This window comes from Dendrobates tinctorius, unplaced genomic scaffold (genome assembly GCF_039654945.1).
Source record: "Dendrobates tinctorius isolate UK_male_01 unplaced genomic scaffold, ASM3965494v1 ptg000060l, whole genome shotgun sequence".
Classification (NCBI taxonomy): domain Eukaryota; kingdom Metazoa; phylum Chordata; class Amphibia; order Anura; family Dendrobatidae; genus Dendrobates; species Dendrobates tinctorius.
In genome coordinates this window covers 2,796,745-2,814,512 of record NW_027361728.1, presented here as the reverse complement: position 1 = coordinate 2,814,512, position 17,768 = coordinate 2,796,745, and the positions used below count along the sequence as shown (strand labels likewise).

General features: G+C 42.0%; 1 protein-coding gene across 1 annotated transcript in view; it reads left to right on the top strand.

The window, feature by feature from the left end:
* Window positions 1-1,443: 1,443 nt before the first annotated feature.
* Window positions 1,444-17,768, top strand: part of LOC141092472 (probable cation-transporting ATPase 13A5) — a 318,264-nt gene continuing 301,939 nt past the window's right edge. The window contains exon 1 of the mRNA XM_073578636.1: window positions 1,444-1,550. Within this exon, the coding sequence (XP_073434737.1) occupies window positions 1,503-1,550 (48 nt within the window). The 5' untranslated portion in view covers window positions 1,444-1,502. The remainder of the gene's footprint in view (window positions 1,551-17,768) is intronic.

Here is a 17,768-nt window from a genome sequence, read left to right as displayed (position 1 = left end):
TCCAGTCTTGTGGTCCAGACAGCTCTCAGGTAGCTTGGGGTGCACGTCACCAGGTCTCGCTTTGATGTTCCTTTCCTGGCCATCTCACTACGCTGGCTCCCACCTCTCCAGCCCTGCATCTTCACACACAGTGTCCCAAGCCAGCAGACTCAGATTTTGTCGGGCGACTTTGATCAGACCCCTGGATTCTATATGTCTGCTTTTTCGGCGAATGAGTGTGGGGTTGGCTGTAATTTTTTTTACAAGTGCTCGATGGCTTCAGGGAATTAGAAGTGTGCGGTGAGTATGTATGCCATGTTATGTGTTGTATGTTATGCATATGTACTGTATGTTATATGTTCTGTATGTCTTTTTTTCTTTTTTACATTCACCACATTAGTCGGATGATGGGAATACTACTTTCCCATCATCCACTAATGCTGTCACTGTAGTGGGCATAGCCGGATGGGACAAGTAGTCAGATCTGACGATGCCCGTACAGCCCGGCACAGGTCCCGCACAGCCCGGCACAGGCCCTGCACAGCCTGGCACGACTCGGCACAGCCCCACATGGGCCGGCATAGGCCCCGCACAGCACCAGCAGAGGCCGGCACAGCCCTGCACAGGTCCGGCAGAGCGCGGCACAAACACACACAGCCCCACAGACCCCACACACATTATCCACGCACACACAGTCTCCGCCCACACACATTCTCTGCCCATTACTCGCATTTCCCATAAACTTACATTGGACTCGCTACTCATTACGAGTACCCGAGTATTAGGAGCTACTCGTAACGACTTCGGCGAGTCCAAGTATTTCACTACTCACTCATCCTTACTGAGAATATAAAAATTCTGCGGTACATTTACTTGTGCATACAAAAACTCTTAAGAAACCGTCTCATCCAAGTGTTGCATGTTTCGGTTCTGAATGTTAGAGTCGTAGGTTGAAAATAAGGTGTTCCTGCATTGATCTTTCACCTTCCCCCTTTCGCTTTTTCCTTCATTAATCTCATTTCTCTAATTGAAAGTTTGCCCACTCCCACAGTTCTATTTCCCCATCACATCTCCTATTCTTTCTCAATAAAATGCTTATGAAAACAATTACATCGACATCAACAGATCTATAGTAAAGTCCAATATCATCTTCTATGATACCTGGATATCTTTTTGCTCATTAATTACTTATCCTTGCTTATACAGCAGCCACTTTATTTTTCTATTCTATAACAGTGATCTACAATCTAAATTCTTGATATATATTGAAATGAGAAAGCAGAGAATTTAAACATAGTTGAAATACGTTTCTACTGCTTTATATACACATACTAATACATCATTTGAAGGAAATATCTGTACCCAATACAAAAACAAGATCCAATAAGAGCCTGTAGGCAAATCTGGAGGCTGTACGTTAAGGAGACAAAAGTTTTGCAGTGAAAAGTTTCCAGATCAGAAGGAATTAAGACTTGCCACATTCCCATACACAGTTTTGCACAGTCGTACTGGTACATGAAAGAATGGCAGAAAATCATGCAGTGCTTAATGAAGGAGAGGAGAATGAAATGGTGAGTACTGATGGGGCAAATATAAGACCTACTAAAGGTCTGTCACCTGCAAATGAATGTAACCACTATATAATCAGCCATTATATACTGTATATGCTGCGTGATATGGGCAATAGTGGATGAAAAGAGTTATCAGCTTGTTTAACTATTGTTCTTTTAGTAGTGATTCTAATTTGCTGCAATTTATATTGATAGATACGGTACCAATAAATATTTAACCCATGTTCAGCATGTGCTATTTCTGCCTTATTTAATTTGCTTGACTTCATCCATTTTCCCTATTATATCATTATTTATAATACTACTATTATAAGTATTTATTACTTTTAACTATGTAAATTATTTATTATTTTTAAAGTTGTTTTTCATCTTACAAAAGCTTAAGTGTAACTCTGAATATAAAGTGTCAGCATTTTCACTGCAGTGGAGGGGCACTTAAATATATAAATATTCCTCATCAGTTTATAAATTGCTGATAAAGATAACCAATGTCCTCATTTTGTTCCACGTTTTTCTGGATCTACTATTAGGCCAGGTTCACAAAAGCTTAAAAAAACTCGTCGTTTTCATCCAGAAAACCTAAACAGTTTTTCTCTCACTTGTCATCCATGTGCAAATATTTTTTTTTACAGCAGAAGTTGATAATCATTTACAGGATCATTTACAGATTCCAATTTTACAGAATTGCAATTTATCCATAAAAATCAAATGCTATACGTATTGAATCTAATTTTTTTTAACACCAGTTGACTTTAATGGGTGAGTCTCATCTGGTTTGCTGAAAAAACTAGTGCATGCTGCAATTTTATTCACATTATGAATATACTACCCAAGCCCACTCACCCAATTAGGAAGAGGGCAACACTCCATAACATAGAAAACCGTAAAGAGCACATAACATATCATATAAGTCGTATTTGAATCAAAAAGTGTTGTACAGAAATAAAATATATAACAATCAACTCTTTATTATAACAATGTAAAAACCATACATAAAATTAAAAAGATTACAAAAGCCAAACAGAGGATGTCATACGCTAGTGTGACCCCGGCCTAATTAATATTTTTTAGCTAACTAAATGTGAAAAAGCCTGTTGAACCCCAGATTTTAGCTAGTTAGTTAGGTGGTTGTGTATCAGTCAGAGAGTGTAGCTAGCTAGTGTCCAGTGTGGTTGTTAAATTTACCTTCCAGCATTTTTTTTTATTTTTGGCCATTACTGAGGTCCACAGACAAAGTCAGGAGGGCACATGTCCTACAAGTGTGTTGTGCACTGCTTCTATTGTGCTCAATGCACGAGTATAGCATTCTAATTAATATTTTTTCACTAGCTAAATGTGAAACAGCCTGCTGTATCCCGTCTTGTCATTTAGTGCTGTGGTGATATAAAACTGTCTACAGACCTAAGGCACATTAAAAAAATTTTAATTTTTTTCTGTTGCTAAATGTGAAACAGCCTGCTGTATCCCACATTGTCATTATATGGCGGTGATATGAACCTGTCTGCAGACCTAAGGCATATTAAATAAAATTTAATTTTTCAGTTGCAAAAAGTTAACCGTTTCACACATTGTCATTTGGTGGGATTGAAATTATGCTGTAGATTAGATGCCTGATCCAGAGGCCACAAAAAAATTATTCTGTTCTTAGTGTCATACAGTAGGAGACCTGACTTTAAAATAGTTTTAAAAATCACAGAAGAAAGGCAGAGATGCTTACCTGCCCAGTCCTCCAAACAAATGCACTATCAGCGTGTAGTGGACACAATTAAGATGGCAGCAACACAGGTCAGCTATAATGATGAAACAATCACTCTCAACCTACCAATCAATGGATGGGGTGATTACTTGGTAAACTAGTGAACAAAAGATAATCTGTATGTGGCATTATTCACATACAGGTGATGCAGAGCACCTGACTTACAACTTATTAGTGATGCCTATACTTTAAGAACTGGCGGGCTGCCCAGTGATAACCAAAACGCATCCTGTGTGAACAGTTTAGAGAGCCATCTGTGCCCAACTGAACCCTGAAATATAGATAAATAAAATAGTTTGTAGCATTTAGTGTGTTAAAGAGGTATGACATAGAGGCCAAAAAAAATTGTTCCTGTTCTCTAGTGTCATACAGTAGGAGACCTGACTTTAAAATAGTTTGTAGAATCTAATGTGTTATAGAGGCCTGATCTCTAGGCCTCAAAAAATTATTCTGTTCCTAGTGTCATACAGTAGAGGACCTGACTTTAAAATAGTTTATAGCATAACTTTTGTCATACAGGCTTCATCCACACTCAAACAATTCCTTTTTCTGTGACTAACACGATACAGCACGGTATATTTAAACTTGGAATTTACTGTCGCTGAAATTCAGCTGTTTGCAGAGGTGGTGTAGACTTGAAAATCTAACTTTTTGTTGCTAATACTGTGCTCCAACCACACTATCTGAGCAACATGACTGAGAAAAAGCAAAGCCGTGGTGGAAGGGGAATTAGGTTTGGTGTTCAAGGTGTAGGTATGGTAGGTGGTAATGTTTGTGAAAGCACCAGTGAAACAACATCACGTCCTATGCAAAGACAACTGACAACTTATATTACTAGACAGGGTACACCACTACCTTTGTTTGGCAGATGCGCAGCAGTACGCTAATGCCCAGAAAGAGCATGTACTCGAGTGGATAGCAAGTGCAGCTTCAAGTGGCCACTCCTCTTCCTCCACCTCAACATCACGCCCAATACAGTCCAAAGAGGTGGCACCTAAAATCCCCTTGCTTCCCCTCGGCGTCCCAACTATCCAACCATTCAACTGACTGTACAGAACCACAGATGGGTGAGTCTGTAGAGTTGTACACACATTCTGTGTCACGTTCATCAGAAGTGTGCTCAAAAGCTTCACAGAGTCAAAAGGAGGAAATCTGAATCAATGTCCAAATTTTTTTTAAGCTTGGATCCGGGGCAGGATGAAGTATGGTCCAAACAGCATCTTGACCCTCATCATCAGATGTTAACCCCTGGGGGGAGGTGATCCTGATGAGACTGAGATTTCTGAGACTCACGCGGACTGTACTGTGCTGTCAGGGCAAGAAGAGGAGGAGGGTGATTCCAAGGGCGAGGAATGTGATAACACAAAGGATGATTATGATGAGGTGTTAGATCCCAGTTGGAGTGAACATAGAGGCACACAGCTCAGTAGGTCAACTGAGGAGGAAGACAAGGAGGTTATGTTGCGTTGTGTGTCACAGACACATACTGATGCAGCTATGATGAGCAATGCATATTCAACCACAACTGTGCCTGTCACAAGCAGGGTCCGCGGGTCTGCAGCTCACAGGGTTGGCAAGGGTTTCCTATCCTGGGCCTTTTTTGACACTGCAAAGGATGAACCAACTCATGCAATCTGCCAATTTTGCAAACAAAAAAAACTGAGTCGAGGTAAAAAAGTGCAATAATTTGACTACTACATGTAAGAACCTTCACATGCGCAATCAACATGCTTTACTGTGGGAATCCCACTGTGCAAAAATGCAGACCAGCATAGCTTAACAACCATCAGTCACCCCATCAATCGCATCTGCTGCTTATTGCTCCTCCTGTGTTACTGTGCCAACTATTGAGATGCAGGTCTTTGACCGCAGAACCTTGAGTTCTTTACCCGCTCCTGTCAAGCTGACTGAGAGCCCGCCATAACAGAAGTGGATTTGCCTGCTGTTATTGATGGATCTCAGAGAACGAGCACACCAAAAGTTTCTTTATCCACTGTAACATCTCTGCCTGCACCTCTCTCACGGTCCAGCAGTTTATCCGGTTCACCATATTCCGCCCTCTCTCAGCACTGCAGCCAGCCCACGGTTCCACAGTTGTGGTCACGTAAAAGATTGTTTCCTCCTACGTATGACAAAGCTAAGAGGTTGAACTCCATCATCTCCAATCTGTTTGCTACTGAAATGCTGCCTTTCTGTCTGGTAGATACAGATGGTTTCAATAAGCTGACTGCCGTCGCAGTCCCTCAGTACCAATTAGGCTAGTTTCACATTTGCGCTTTTGAGCGCAGCGACGGCCTGCGCACGGCCGCCGCTAAGCCCCACCCCCTGTCGCGCCTCCGCCGGTAGCTCCGCCCACCGGCGCATGACGCTGCATGCGTCCTGCATCCCCAATCTTTATCACTGGGGGCACAGGCCATCAAAAAGGCGCATGCGCCGCCAAACGCATACTGCACACGGCCTGCGCCCCCAGTGATAAAGATTGGGGACGCAGGACGCATGCAGCGTCATGCGCCGGTAGGAGGAGCTACCAGCAGAGGCGCGGCAGGGGGCGGGGATTAGTGGCAGCCGTGCGCAGGCCGTCGCTGCGCTCAAAAGTGCTAATGTGAATCTAGCCTTACCTAGTTGCCATTACTTTTCTAACAAAGATGTGCCTGCGCTACACCAGCATGTTGCAGACAACATCACCCGTTCCTTGACAATATCTCTGTCTGCCAGGGTGTATTTCACCACAGACACTTGGATGAGTAAGCATGGCCAAGGGTGTTACATCTCACTGACTGGGCACTGGGTGACTCTGGGGGCTGTGGGGACAGGTGCTGCTCCACAAGTCTTGGAATCACCAAGGCTTGCAGGACAAACCTCTACATATAACACTTCCTTCACTGCTTCTGCCTTCTCTATCTCCTCTAGGGCCTCCACCTGTGCTTCCAACCTCTGCCTTAACCAGACACGCGTTCCAACAGTGCAGAGCAAATCCCCATCACCTCTGTATTGCGCAGCCAAGGCTCACCACAATCAGGCAGTGTTAAAATTGATATGCCTTAGAAATTGCATTCATACAGCTGAAGAGTTGTGGACAGCTCTCCAGACTAAGTTTGATCAATGGCAGTCTCCACTGAACCTGCATCCAGGGAAGGCTGTGTCCGATAATGGTGCAAATCTGGTGGCGGCCCTACGGTGAGGCAAGCTCACACACTTTACTTGCATGGCGCATGTAACCAACCTGGTGGTACAGTGCTTTCTGCGCCACTATCCTGGCCTTGGTGAGCTGCTCCAGAAAGCACATAAGCTGTGTGCTCATTTCTGCCGTTCGCTCCCCTCTGGTCATCGACTTGCATCAATACAGATGTCTTTGTCCATGCCAGTTACCAGGTTGATATGTGATGTGCTGACACAGTGGAATTCCACTCTGCACATGTTGCAGCGACTATGGAAGCAGCAATGTGCCCTGACACAGTATGTTATGCTGTACAGTATGGGCCAATGCAGTATGGACATGGTGCATATCATGTTTACAGAGTGGGCACTGATTAAGGACCTCTGCACTCTTCTGCACAGTTTCGAAATGGCCACTAAGATGGATAATGCTGACGATGCCATCATCAGCATCACTATTTCGGAGCTGGAGCATACGCTGTCATCAGCATCACTACTATTCCGGAGCTGGAGCAGACTTTGAATAGCTTGTGGGAGGAGATGAAAGTCCCAGAGGAAGAGGAGGAAGCAGAGGAGGATGAGGAAGGGATGACATTGTCTCTAAGTTCAAGACTGTCATCACAGAAGTGCCAAGGGAGGGTGGATTACTTCGATCGGGTGGTGCTGGTGATAACAAACAAACTGTTATCGAAGGTGCAAGATCCAAGGAACAAATGGAGGAGGATGAGCAATTGCCAGAGGAAGAGGAAAATCCTTCCCTCTGTTGTCCGTGGTTGGCGGGAAGGGATGGAGGAAATGAGCCTCATTGTTACCCAGCTACCAACACAGCATGGGCTTGGACCTGATGGTAGAGCCCGGCATATGAGTGCCCTCTTGCTGCTCTATCTGCAACATGATCCCTGTATAGTCATGATTAGGAATAATGCTGACTACAGGGTTGCCACTCTGTTAGATCCACATTAATAAACCAAATTTTACCAGATGATTCCCGCTCTAGAAAGGAACCAACGAATGCTGGAGTATTGAAACATGCTTTTACACAACCTTAAGAGAGCTTTCCCCAAAACAGCAGTGAAGCACACAGTTCGTATCGCAGCTCTATACTTCCATACTCCTGCAAGTCAATTCGTCAACACAAAACATATAGCAGCAGCAGCAGTGGTGGAAGTGGAACACCCATTTTGTTTGAGTCCTTTAACACTATTATTTAGACCAACTTGCGCACCAGCACAACAGAGTCCAAGTCTTACACGTGTTGAATGAATGGAGAGGATGGTGCAGGAGTATCTAGAATTGAATATATATACCATCAGGGAGAGTTTGGACCCTTTCACATTTTGGTCTTCCAAAATGGATGAGTGGACTGAGCTTGCCTCACACGTCATGGAGGTTTTATCGTGCCCGGCAGCCAGTGCTATCTCAGAACGTGTCTTGTGTGCTGCTGGTATTGTCCTGATGGATAAGTGCAGCCAGCTGTCCCCTGAAAGTGTAGACCGCCTAACTTTCATCAAGATAAGTCATGGATCTCCAAGGACTTTTGCACCCCAATCGCAGACTATACAGACTAGATGATATTGCACTTTTTACTGTGATGCATTAATGTCATGTAACTGCACTCTGGAATATCTTTACATAGTAACATAGTTTTGAAGGCTGAAGGAAGACCTTATGTCCATCTAGTTCAGCCTATTTTTAGTGCAGCTGTTCTGCATTGTTGATCCTGGGGAAGGCAAAAAACCCACAGAGTAGAAGCCAATTTTCTCCATAGGGAAATAAATTCCTTCCTCTAAGCTGGGTCAACCATCTACCTATAATATTGTTATTCGTAACCTTCTATACTGTTACTCACAAGAAAAGCATCCATTCCTTTCTTAAATTCATTCAGTGAGTTGGCCATCACCACTCCCTCAGGAAGAGAATTCCAGAGCCTCACTGCTCTTACCATGAAGAACCCTCTTCTATGCTGGTGCAGAAATTGTCTTTCCTCCAAACGAAGAGAATGCCCCCTTGTTCTTGTCACAGTCCTTGGTACAAACAGTTCATTGGAGAGATCTCTGTATTGCCCTCTGATATACTTGTACATATATATTAGGTCTCCCCTAAGTCTTCTCTTTTCTAGAGTAAGTAGACCTAATTTTGATAACCTTTCTGGGTATTGTAGTGAACCAACTCCATTTATCATTTTAGTAGCCCGCCTTTGAACCCTTTCAAGTTCAGTAATGTCTTTCTTGAGCACCGGCGTCCAAAATTGCACACAATACTCCAAGTGTGGTCTGATGAGTGATTTGTACAGAGGGAGAATTATGTTTTCATCTCGTGTCCCCAGACCTCTTCTAATGCATCCCATGACCCTATTTGCTTTGGTGGCAGCTGCCTGACACTGGGCACTCCAATTTAGCTTCTTATTGACTAAGATGCCTAAGTCTTTTTCCATTTCTGATTTCCCCAGCAGTTTCCCATTTAGTAAGTAATTGTAGTATCTGTTTCTCCTTCCCATGTGCATAACCTTACACTTATCTGTGTTAAACCTCATTTGCCATTTTTCAGCCCAATTCTCCAATTTACTCAAATCTGTCTGTAGTGTTGCTTCTGTACCTGCTGTGGCTGCTGCTGCTGCTGCTGCTCATGTTAACACAAATTTGTAGAAATGTGAACAGTCATGGTTGGTCGGATTGTGTGTCCATCTGCTGGATTATGTTTAGTGGATGACCTATCTGTCCCGATTATACTATGTCTACTGTAGTGAAATTGATGTCACTTTGGTGGTGTCTGCCAATAATTTTTGGAAATGTGAACACTCCTGGTTGGGTCTCCTTCATGCTTGTTGTCTGTAGCAGTAGGCCTCCGAGACCGTCAGGCCTCCACTCACTTAGACTCAACTACCCATGTTACTATTCTTAAATTTTTCTGAAAATGGTAGTCTAAAAAACTGATATTTGTGCTACCTGAGTGTGGCTCAGCATGAAAGCAGGTAGAGGTGTTACATGTGGTATCAGGGCTCACAGCAAACGGGTCCTACACTGATCTCTCACCCACCTCGTCTTACTGTGACGTTCAATTGAAAGCTGTAAGTGCGATTCCAGACCCCAATACCTCATGCCTGGCTGATTTCTGCAATTCCATACTAAAATTTGTACTGTGGGTAAATTAAGGCCACTTTCCTGGTGTCTCTCCCTCATTTGATGTGTTTTGTCAGCATTTGGGGCAGTTATAAGGTGTTGTGTGCGCGTTTGTTTTTGCCTCCCATTGTCCTGAATGGTGTTTGGTTATTGTTGGCGAAGAATCGACAAATAAATTTTGCAAATTCCCCGATTGTAATCCAAAACAAACATTGCAATATTCGCTCATCTCTAATCAAGACATAATGTGACCTACATGGAATATAGGATGGAAGAGAATGTATGACATTAGGGAATGAGGAGAAAATTTCAATGAGGAGAAATGGTCAATATTTTCTTTGAAATAATTGGCCAGATCGTCAGCGCTGAGGTCGGTTGTTGAGGCCTGAACTTTTGAACTTAGGAGAGAATGAAAATTGTCAAAGGGTAGTTTAGGATTTTTTGATCATAAGTTGATGAGGGTGTTAACCCCTTCCCGACCTTTGACGCCACGTAGGCATCATGAAAGTCAGTGCCAATCAGACCCATGATGCCTATGTGGCATCATGAATTGATTGCCCCCTGCGGATCGGGTGACCGGGTACACTGAAAGGTCACCTGACCCACAAACACAGGATCCTTTGTACTTCACCCCAGGGGGGGTGGCTTAGCCCCCCGGTGGATATGATCACTCTTATTGGCTGTTAAAAGTGAAACAGCCAATCAGAGCAATTTGTAATATTTCACCAATGAAATTTGGTGAAATATTACAATCCAGCCATGGCCGATGCTGCAATAGCATCTGCCATGGCTGGACACCGAGATCCGACCCCCCCACCACCGACTGATGGCAGCAATCGGCCCCCACCACTGACTGAAGGCGCCGATCGTACGCCGCTGTTAACATTTGGTCCCCTTACCTCCACTCGCCCCCACCTTCCGATTCCCCCCTCAACCCCCCGGTACCTCCTATGTCCCTCTGGCCATCCTGGTGTCCCGCCATCCTCTTATCATGGGCGCCAGCATCTTGGAAAATTGCGGGCGCATGCGCAGTGCGCCTGCCGGAATCTACCGGCCTGAGATTCATTCTTTCATTTTGATCACTGTGGTAAACTCTCACAGTGATCAAAATAAAAAAGTAAATAACCCCCCTTTATCAACTCCATAGGTAGGGACAAATAATAAAATAAAGAAAATATTTTTATTCTTCCATTGGAATTAGGGTTAGGGTTGGAATTAGGGTTAGGGTTAGAAATAGGGTTAGGGGTGGAATTAGGGTTAGGGTTGGAATTAGGATTAGGGTTAGGGTTGGAATTAGAGTAGGGATTAGGGTTAGGGTTGGAATTAGGGTTAGGGTTGGAATTAGGGTTAAGATTAGGGTTAGGGGTGGGTTGGGGTTGGGATTAGGGTTAGGCTTGTGGTTAGGGTTAGAGTTGGGATTAGAGTTAGGGGTGCATTGGGGTTAGGGTTGTGGTTAGGGTTATGATTAGGGTTGGGATTAGGGTTAAGGGTGTGTTGGGGTTAGGGTTGCAGTTAGAATTGAGGGGTTTCCACTATTTAGGTACATAAGGGGGCTCCAAATGCAACATGGTGCCGCCATTTATTCCAGCCAATTTTGTGTTCAAAAAGTCAAACAGTGCTCCCTCCATTCCGAGCACCGACATGGGCACAAACAGTGGTTTAGTCCCGCATATGGGGTATCAGCGTACTCAGGAAAAATTGCACAACAACTTTGTGGGTCTAATTTCTCCTGTTTCCCTTGGGAAAATAAAAAATTGGGGGCTAAGAAAATGATTTTTGTGGAAAAAAAAAGATTTTTTATTTTCACGGCTCTGCATTATAAACTTCTGTGAAGAACTTGGGGGTTCAAAATGCTCATCAAACATCTAGATAAGTTCCTTGGGCGGTCTAGTTTCCAAAATGGGGTCACTTGTGGGGGTTTTCCACTGTTTAGGCACATCAGGGGCTCTGCAAACGTAAGATGACGCCCGCAGACCATTCCATCAAGTCGGCATTTCAAAACATCACTACTTCCCTTCCGAGTGCCGACGTGTGCCCAAACAGTGGTTCCCCCACATATGGGGTACCAGCGTACTCAGGACAAACTGGAAAACAACTTTTGGGGTTGAATTTCTCCTTGTGAAAATAAAATATTGTGGGTTAAAAAATCATTTTTTGAGAAAAAATGATTTTTTATTTTCACGGCGCTGCATTATAAACTTCTGTGAAGCACTTGGGAGTTCAAAGTGCTCACCATACATCTAGATAAGTTCCTTGGGTGGTCTAGTTTCTAAAATGGGGTCACTTGTGGGGGAGCTCCAATGTTTAGGCATACAGGGGCTCTCCAAATGCGACATGGTGTCCGCTAACGATTGGAGCTAATTTTCCATTCAAAAAGTCAAATGGCACTCCTTCCCTTCTGGGCCCTGTCGTTCGCCCAAACAATGGTTTATGACCACATATGAGGTATCGGTGTACTCAGGAGAAATTACCCAACAAATGTTAGGATCCAGTTTATCCTGTTACCCATGTGAAAATGAAAAAACTGAGGCTAAAATAAAATTTTTGTGAAAAAAAGTACTTTTTTTTGCGGATTAATTTGTGAAGCACCTTGGGGTTCAAAGTGCTCACTATGCATCTAGATAAGTTCCTTGGAGAGTCTAGTTTCCAAAATGGGGTCACTTGTGGGGAATCTCCAATGTTTAGACACACAGTAACTCTCCAAACGCGACATGGCAACCACTAAATATTCCAGCATATTTTCCATTCAAAAAGTCAAATGGAGCTTCTTCCCTTCAGAGCCCTGCTGTGCAACCAAACAGTGGTTTATGACCAGATATGAGGTATTGGTGTACTCAGGAGAAATTGCCCAACAAATTTTAGGATCCATTTTATCCTGTTACCCATGTGAAAATGAAAAAATTGATGCTAAAAGAAAATTTTTGTTGGAAAAATTAAAATGTCCATTTTTTCCTTCCACGTAGCTTTAGCCCCTGTGAAGCACCTGAAGGGTTAATAATCTTCTTGAATGTAGTTTTGAGTAGCTTGAGGGGTGCAGTTTTTACAATGGTGTCAATATTGGGAATTTTCTGCCATATAGACCCCTCAAAGTGACTTCAAATGTGAGGTGGTCCATAAAAAAATGGTTTTGCAAATTCTGTTGTAAAAATGAGAAACCGCTGGTCAATTTTTAACCCTCATAACTTCCTAACAAAAAGAAATTTTGTTTCCATAATTGTGCTGATGTAAAGTAGACATATGGGAAATGTTATTTATTAACTATTTCGTGTCACATAACTCTCTGGTTTAACAGAATAAAAATTCGAAATTTGAAAATTGCAAAATTTTCAAAATTTTCGCCAAATTTCCATTTTTTTCACAAATAAACACAAAAATTATCGACCTAAATTTACCACTACCATGAAGCCCAATATGTCACGAAAAAGCAATCTCAGAATCACTAGGATGCATTGAAGCGTTCCTGACTTATTACCTCATAAAGGGACACTGGTCAGAATTGCAAAAAATGGTAAGGTCATTAAGGTCAAAATAGGCTGGGTCATAAAGGGGTTAAAGTAAGCTTGTTTGGAGAGGTAAAGGGCAAAATTATATGCTTTAAGCATTAACTTATAATATATTAAATCTTCAGGGAGATTGGGTTTGCTCCACAGACATTCTGCATACCTGGAGCACCACTGGAGGAACTGAGAAACTGTGTTTGCAGCTTGTGCCAGGGTTGCAGCAATCTGTGCCAAGTTGTTCTATGTGTAGAAAGTGCAGCTTCATCCAGGGCACTTTGCAGAGTTTAATTATAATGTTTCAGAGCACAGACAGGACATGAGACATCACATCACACAGTAGCAACCTGACAACTGAACAAATACAGTGGGTACAGAAAGTATTCAGACCCCATTAAATGTTTCACTTTATCTCATTGCAGCCATTTGGCAAATTCAAAAAGTTAATTTTTTTCTCATTAATGTACACTCTACATCCCATCTTGACTGAAGAAAAAGAAATGTAGAAATTTTTGCAAATTTATTAAAAAAGACAAACTGAAATATAATATGGTCATAAGTATTCAGACCCTGTGCTTAGTATTGAATAGAAGCACCCTTTTGAGCTAATACAGCCATGAGCCTTCTTGGGAATGATGCAACAAGTTTTTCACACCTGGATTTGGGGATCCTCTGCAATTCTTCCTTGTAGATCCTCTCCAGTCCCATCAGGTTGGATGATGAACGTTGGTGGACAGCCATTTTCAGATCTCTCCAGAGATGCTCAATTGGGTTTAGGTCAGAGCTCTGGCAGGACCAATCAAGAATGGTCACAGAGTTGTTCTGAAGCCACTCCTTTATTTTGGCTGCGTCCTTAGGGTCATTGTCTTGTTGAAAGGTGAACCTTCAGCCAAGTGTGGTGTCCAGAGCACTCTGGAAGAAGTTTTCATCCAGGATATCTAAGTACTTGGCCACATTCATGTTTCATTCAATTGCAACTAGTCATCCTGTCCCAGTAGCTGAAAAACATCCCCATAGCATGATGCTGCCACCAGCATGTTTCACTGTTTGGATTGTATTGGGCAGGTGATGAGCAGTGACTGGTTTTCTACACACATGCCACTTAGAATTATGACTTATTTCTCATAGTCTGGGTGCCCTTCATGTGTTTTTTAGCAAACACTCTACAGGCTTTCATATGTCTGGCACTGGGGAGAGGCTTCCATTGGGCCACTATGCCATTAAAGGTCGACTGGTGGAGGATTGAAGTGATTGGTGAATTTGTATAAGTTTCTTCCATCTGTCTACTGCATCTATGGAGCTCAGCCAGAGTGATCTTGGGGTTCTTCTCTACCTCTCTCACCAAAGCTCTTCTCCCACGATTGCTCAGATAGGCTGGATGGCCAGATCTAGGAAGACTTCTGGTGGTCCCAAACTTCTTCGATTTAAGGATTATGGAGGTCACTATGCTCTTAGGAACCTTGAGTACTGCATAAATTATTTTGTAACCTTGGCCAGTTGTGTGCCTTGCCACAATTCTGTCTCTGAGCTCCTTGTCTAGTCCCTTTCACCTCATGATTCTCATTTGGTCTGACATGCACTGTGAGCATACAAATTACAGAAAACTGATGGCACATCTAGAAACTAGTCTTAACAGGTGCATACCAAAAAACAGCTTACATATCAAAATGAGGGAATGGTTGCACTCAATTGCAATAAGGCATATCAATGTGAAATACAAGAAGTGTGAATAGCGCAATGGCTTTTGAAATTTTGGAAAAACACATGGAATACTTAGCACAAAATTTGGCCAAAAAATGTGAGCCCATTCCCCACATCAAGGTGATCTCATTGAATGAGTCCCTGACCTGACTGCCTAATGTGAACACTTACCTCTGGCTAATAATTTGGTAAAGCCTGTATTTATAGGAAGGTCGGAACCAAATGTGATTGGATGGAATTAAAATCACAGCATGGTGAAGGGTGGAGTGCTCAGTCAAATGGCTAGCATACAAATTACAGAAAACAGATGGCACATCTAGAAACTAGTCTGAACAGGTGCATACCAAAAAACAGCTCACATAGCAAAATGAGGAAATGGTTGCACTCAATTGCATTAAGGCATATCAATGTGAAATACAAGAAGTGTGAATACCGTAATGGCTTTTGAAATTTAGAAAAAACACATGAGATACTTAGCACAAAATTTTGCCAAAAATTTGGCCATTTCGTTCTGACCTTTCTATAAATACAGGCTTTACCAAATTATTAGCCAGAGGTAAGTGTTCACATTAGGCAGTCAGGTCAGGGACCCATTCAATGAGATCACATTGACGTTGGTGAATGGGCTCACATTTTTTGCCCAAATTTTGTGCAGAGTGTACATTAATGAGAAAAAAAATGAACTTTATTGAATTTACCAAACAGCTGCAGTGAAACAAAGAGTGAAAAATTTAAAGGGGTCAGAATATTTTCATATTTTCCTTATCCACTGTATATTACCAGCCACCCAGGAATTTGTATAGGAAATACTTTGTTAATTCCAGGGACTCCATATATCCTGCCAAGAGTATGACAGAATGGCAGTTAATGAAGGCAGTAATTACCAAAAGGGGTGAGGAAATCATCAAAAAAAGATGAGGGTAGAATCTGATGCATAGATGCCCAGCAGCAATGTCTTACTCTTTATTAGATAAGTACAAGAATGGAATATTTTGTACATGCAGCAGTGTAATAATAAATGTTCAAGTCAGTAATCTTTTCTGAAACCAATACTAATGGTACAATCACATCATGCCCTGGAAACATCTTTTATTACTGATACCTGTGCTAGATTTATTACAAAATTGTCTTTCACAGGAACTATACATAACAAACTTAAATAAAAATCTAGACAATCTCAGTTGTATTGCTAGCTCTATGTGCCAGAAGCTTGCAAGTTGCTCTATCTGTAGTTGCAATGGCGAAAAAGAGACCACAACCATCTAATTTTTGTATTAGTTTCTCTATAAGCTACTCCTGTGATTTGATTGTGGGGCCATTTGGTTACCATGGCTGTCAAGCTTAACATTGGATCTGACATGTAATAGAAGGGGACAAGAGTTCTCCTATTTAAGTGAGAAAACCTATAAAATATAGTATGAATTAACCTTTGCTTGTCGTCTAATGAATATATACCACACAGCAAGCAATGAAATTCCACAAGGGTCGTATGTGTCGCACGGTGATAAAGCCGCCTCAGAAACAGTACTCGCAGCATGAGCAGAGGGTGTCATCATTATACCATGGAAACGAACGGAGGTATTATGCGCTGCTGAGATGAATGCTCCTTAAAATCAAAAATATTCAGGATTGAGAGTCCTCAGTAGTTGATACCTTTTAATGGCTAACTGAAAAGATGGTAACACATTGCAAGCTTTCGAGACTACTCAGGTCTCTTCATCAGGCTAGACTAATACAAAATCTGGAGTCACATATTTATGCACAATACAGCCTAGAAAAAATGCAATAGATAAGACAAGTGACGTGAAGCAGAACTATCAATATGGGAGAGGAAGAAACATAAATATAAACATTGGACCAGTTCATAGATAAGGAGTCCGGATGTTTTATGGTCCTCTGATTGGGGTCTAGTTCTGTGTTGTGATGCCCCCACAAGGTTTTAAAAGGAAATTCCTTAATTGATGTAAAAAGACTGCTGAGAGCAGGCACCGGCAAGCCTCCTGCACTGCCTGTTAGATCGCTAATCTGACACAGTGCTCTGCAAAGTGTCAGATCAGCGATCTGGGACAAAGTAAAAAAGTTAAAAAAAAATTATTCTGTGTAAAAATATGTTTTAAAAAATTCCTAAATAAAGAAAAAAAAAAATAAATATTGCTCCAAAAAATACATTTCTTTATGTAAATAAAAATAACAATAAAAGTACACATGTTTAATATTGCCGCATACGTAACGACCCACCCTATAAAACCATCCCACTATTTAACCTGTTCAGGGCTGGAATTAGGTTTAGGGGTGTGTTGGGGTTAGGGTTGGCATTAGAACTGAGGGGTTTCCACTGTTTAGGCACATCAGAGGCTCTCTAAACGCCACATAGCTTCCCATCTCAATTCCAGCAAATTCTGCGCTGAAAAAAATCAAACGGTGCCCCTTCCCTTCTGAGCTCTGCTGTGTGCACAATCACTGATTTACATATAAGGATATCGGCATACTCAGGACTAATTGGACAACAATTTTGGGGTCCAATTTCTCCTGTTACTATTGTGAAAATAAAAAATTGAGGTGAAAAGATCATTTTTGTGAAAAAAATATGATTTTTTATTTTTACGGCTCTACGTTATAAACTTCTGTGAAGCACTTGAGGGTTCAAAGTGTTCACCACACATCTACAGGGTGGGCCACTTATATGGATACACCTAAATAAAATGTGAATGGTTGGTGATATCAACTTCCTGTTTGTGGCACATTTGTATATGGAAGGGGGAAACTTTTCAAGATGGGTGGTGACCATGGTGGCCCTTTTGAAGTCGGCCATTTTGGATTCAATTTTATTTTTTTCAATGGGAAGAGGGTCATGCTACACATAAAACTTATTGAGAATTTCACAAGAAAAACAATGGTGTGATTGTTTTTAACATAACTTAATTCTTTCATGAGTTATTGACAAGTTTATGACCACTTATAAAATTGTTCAAAGTGCTTCCCATTGTGT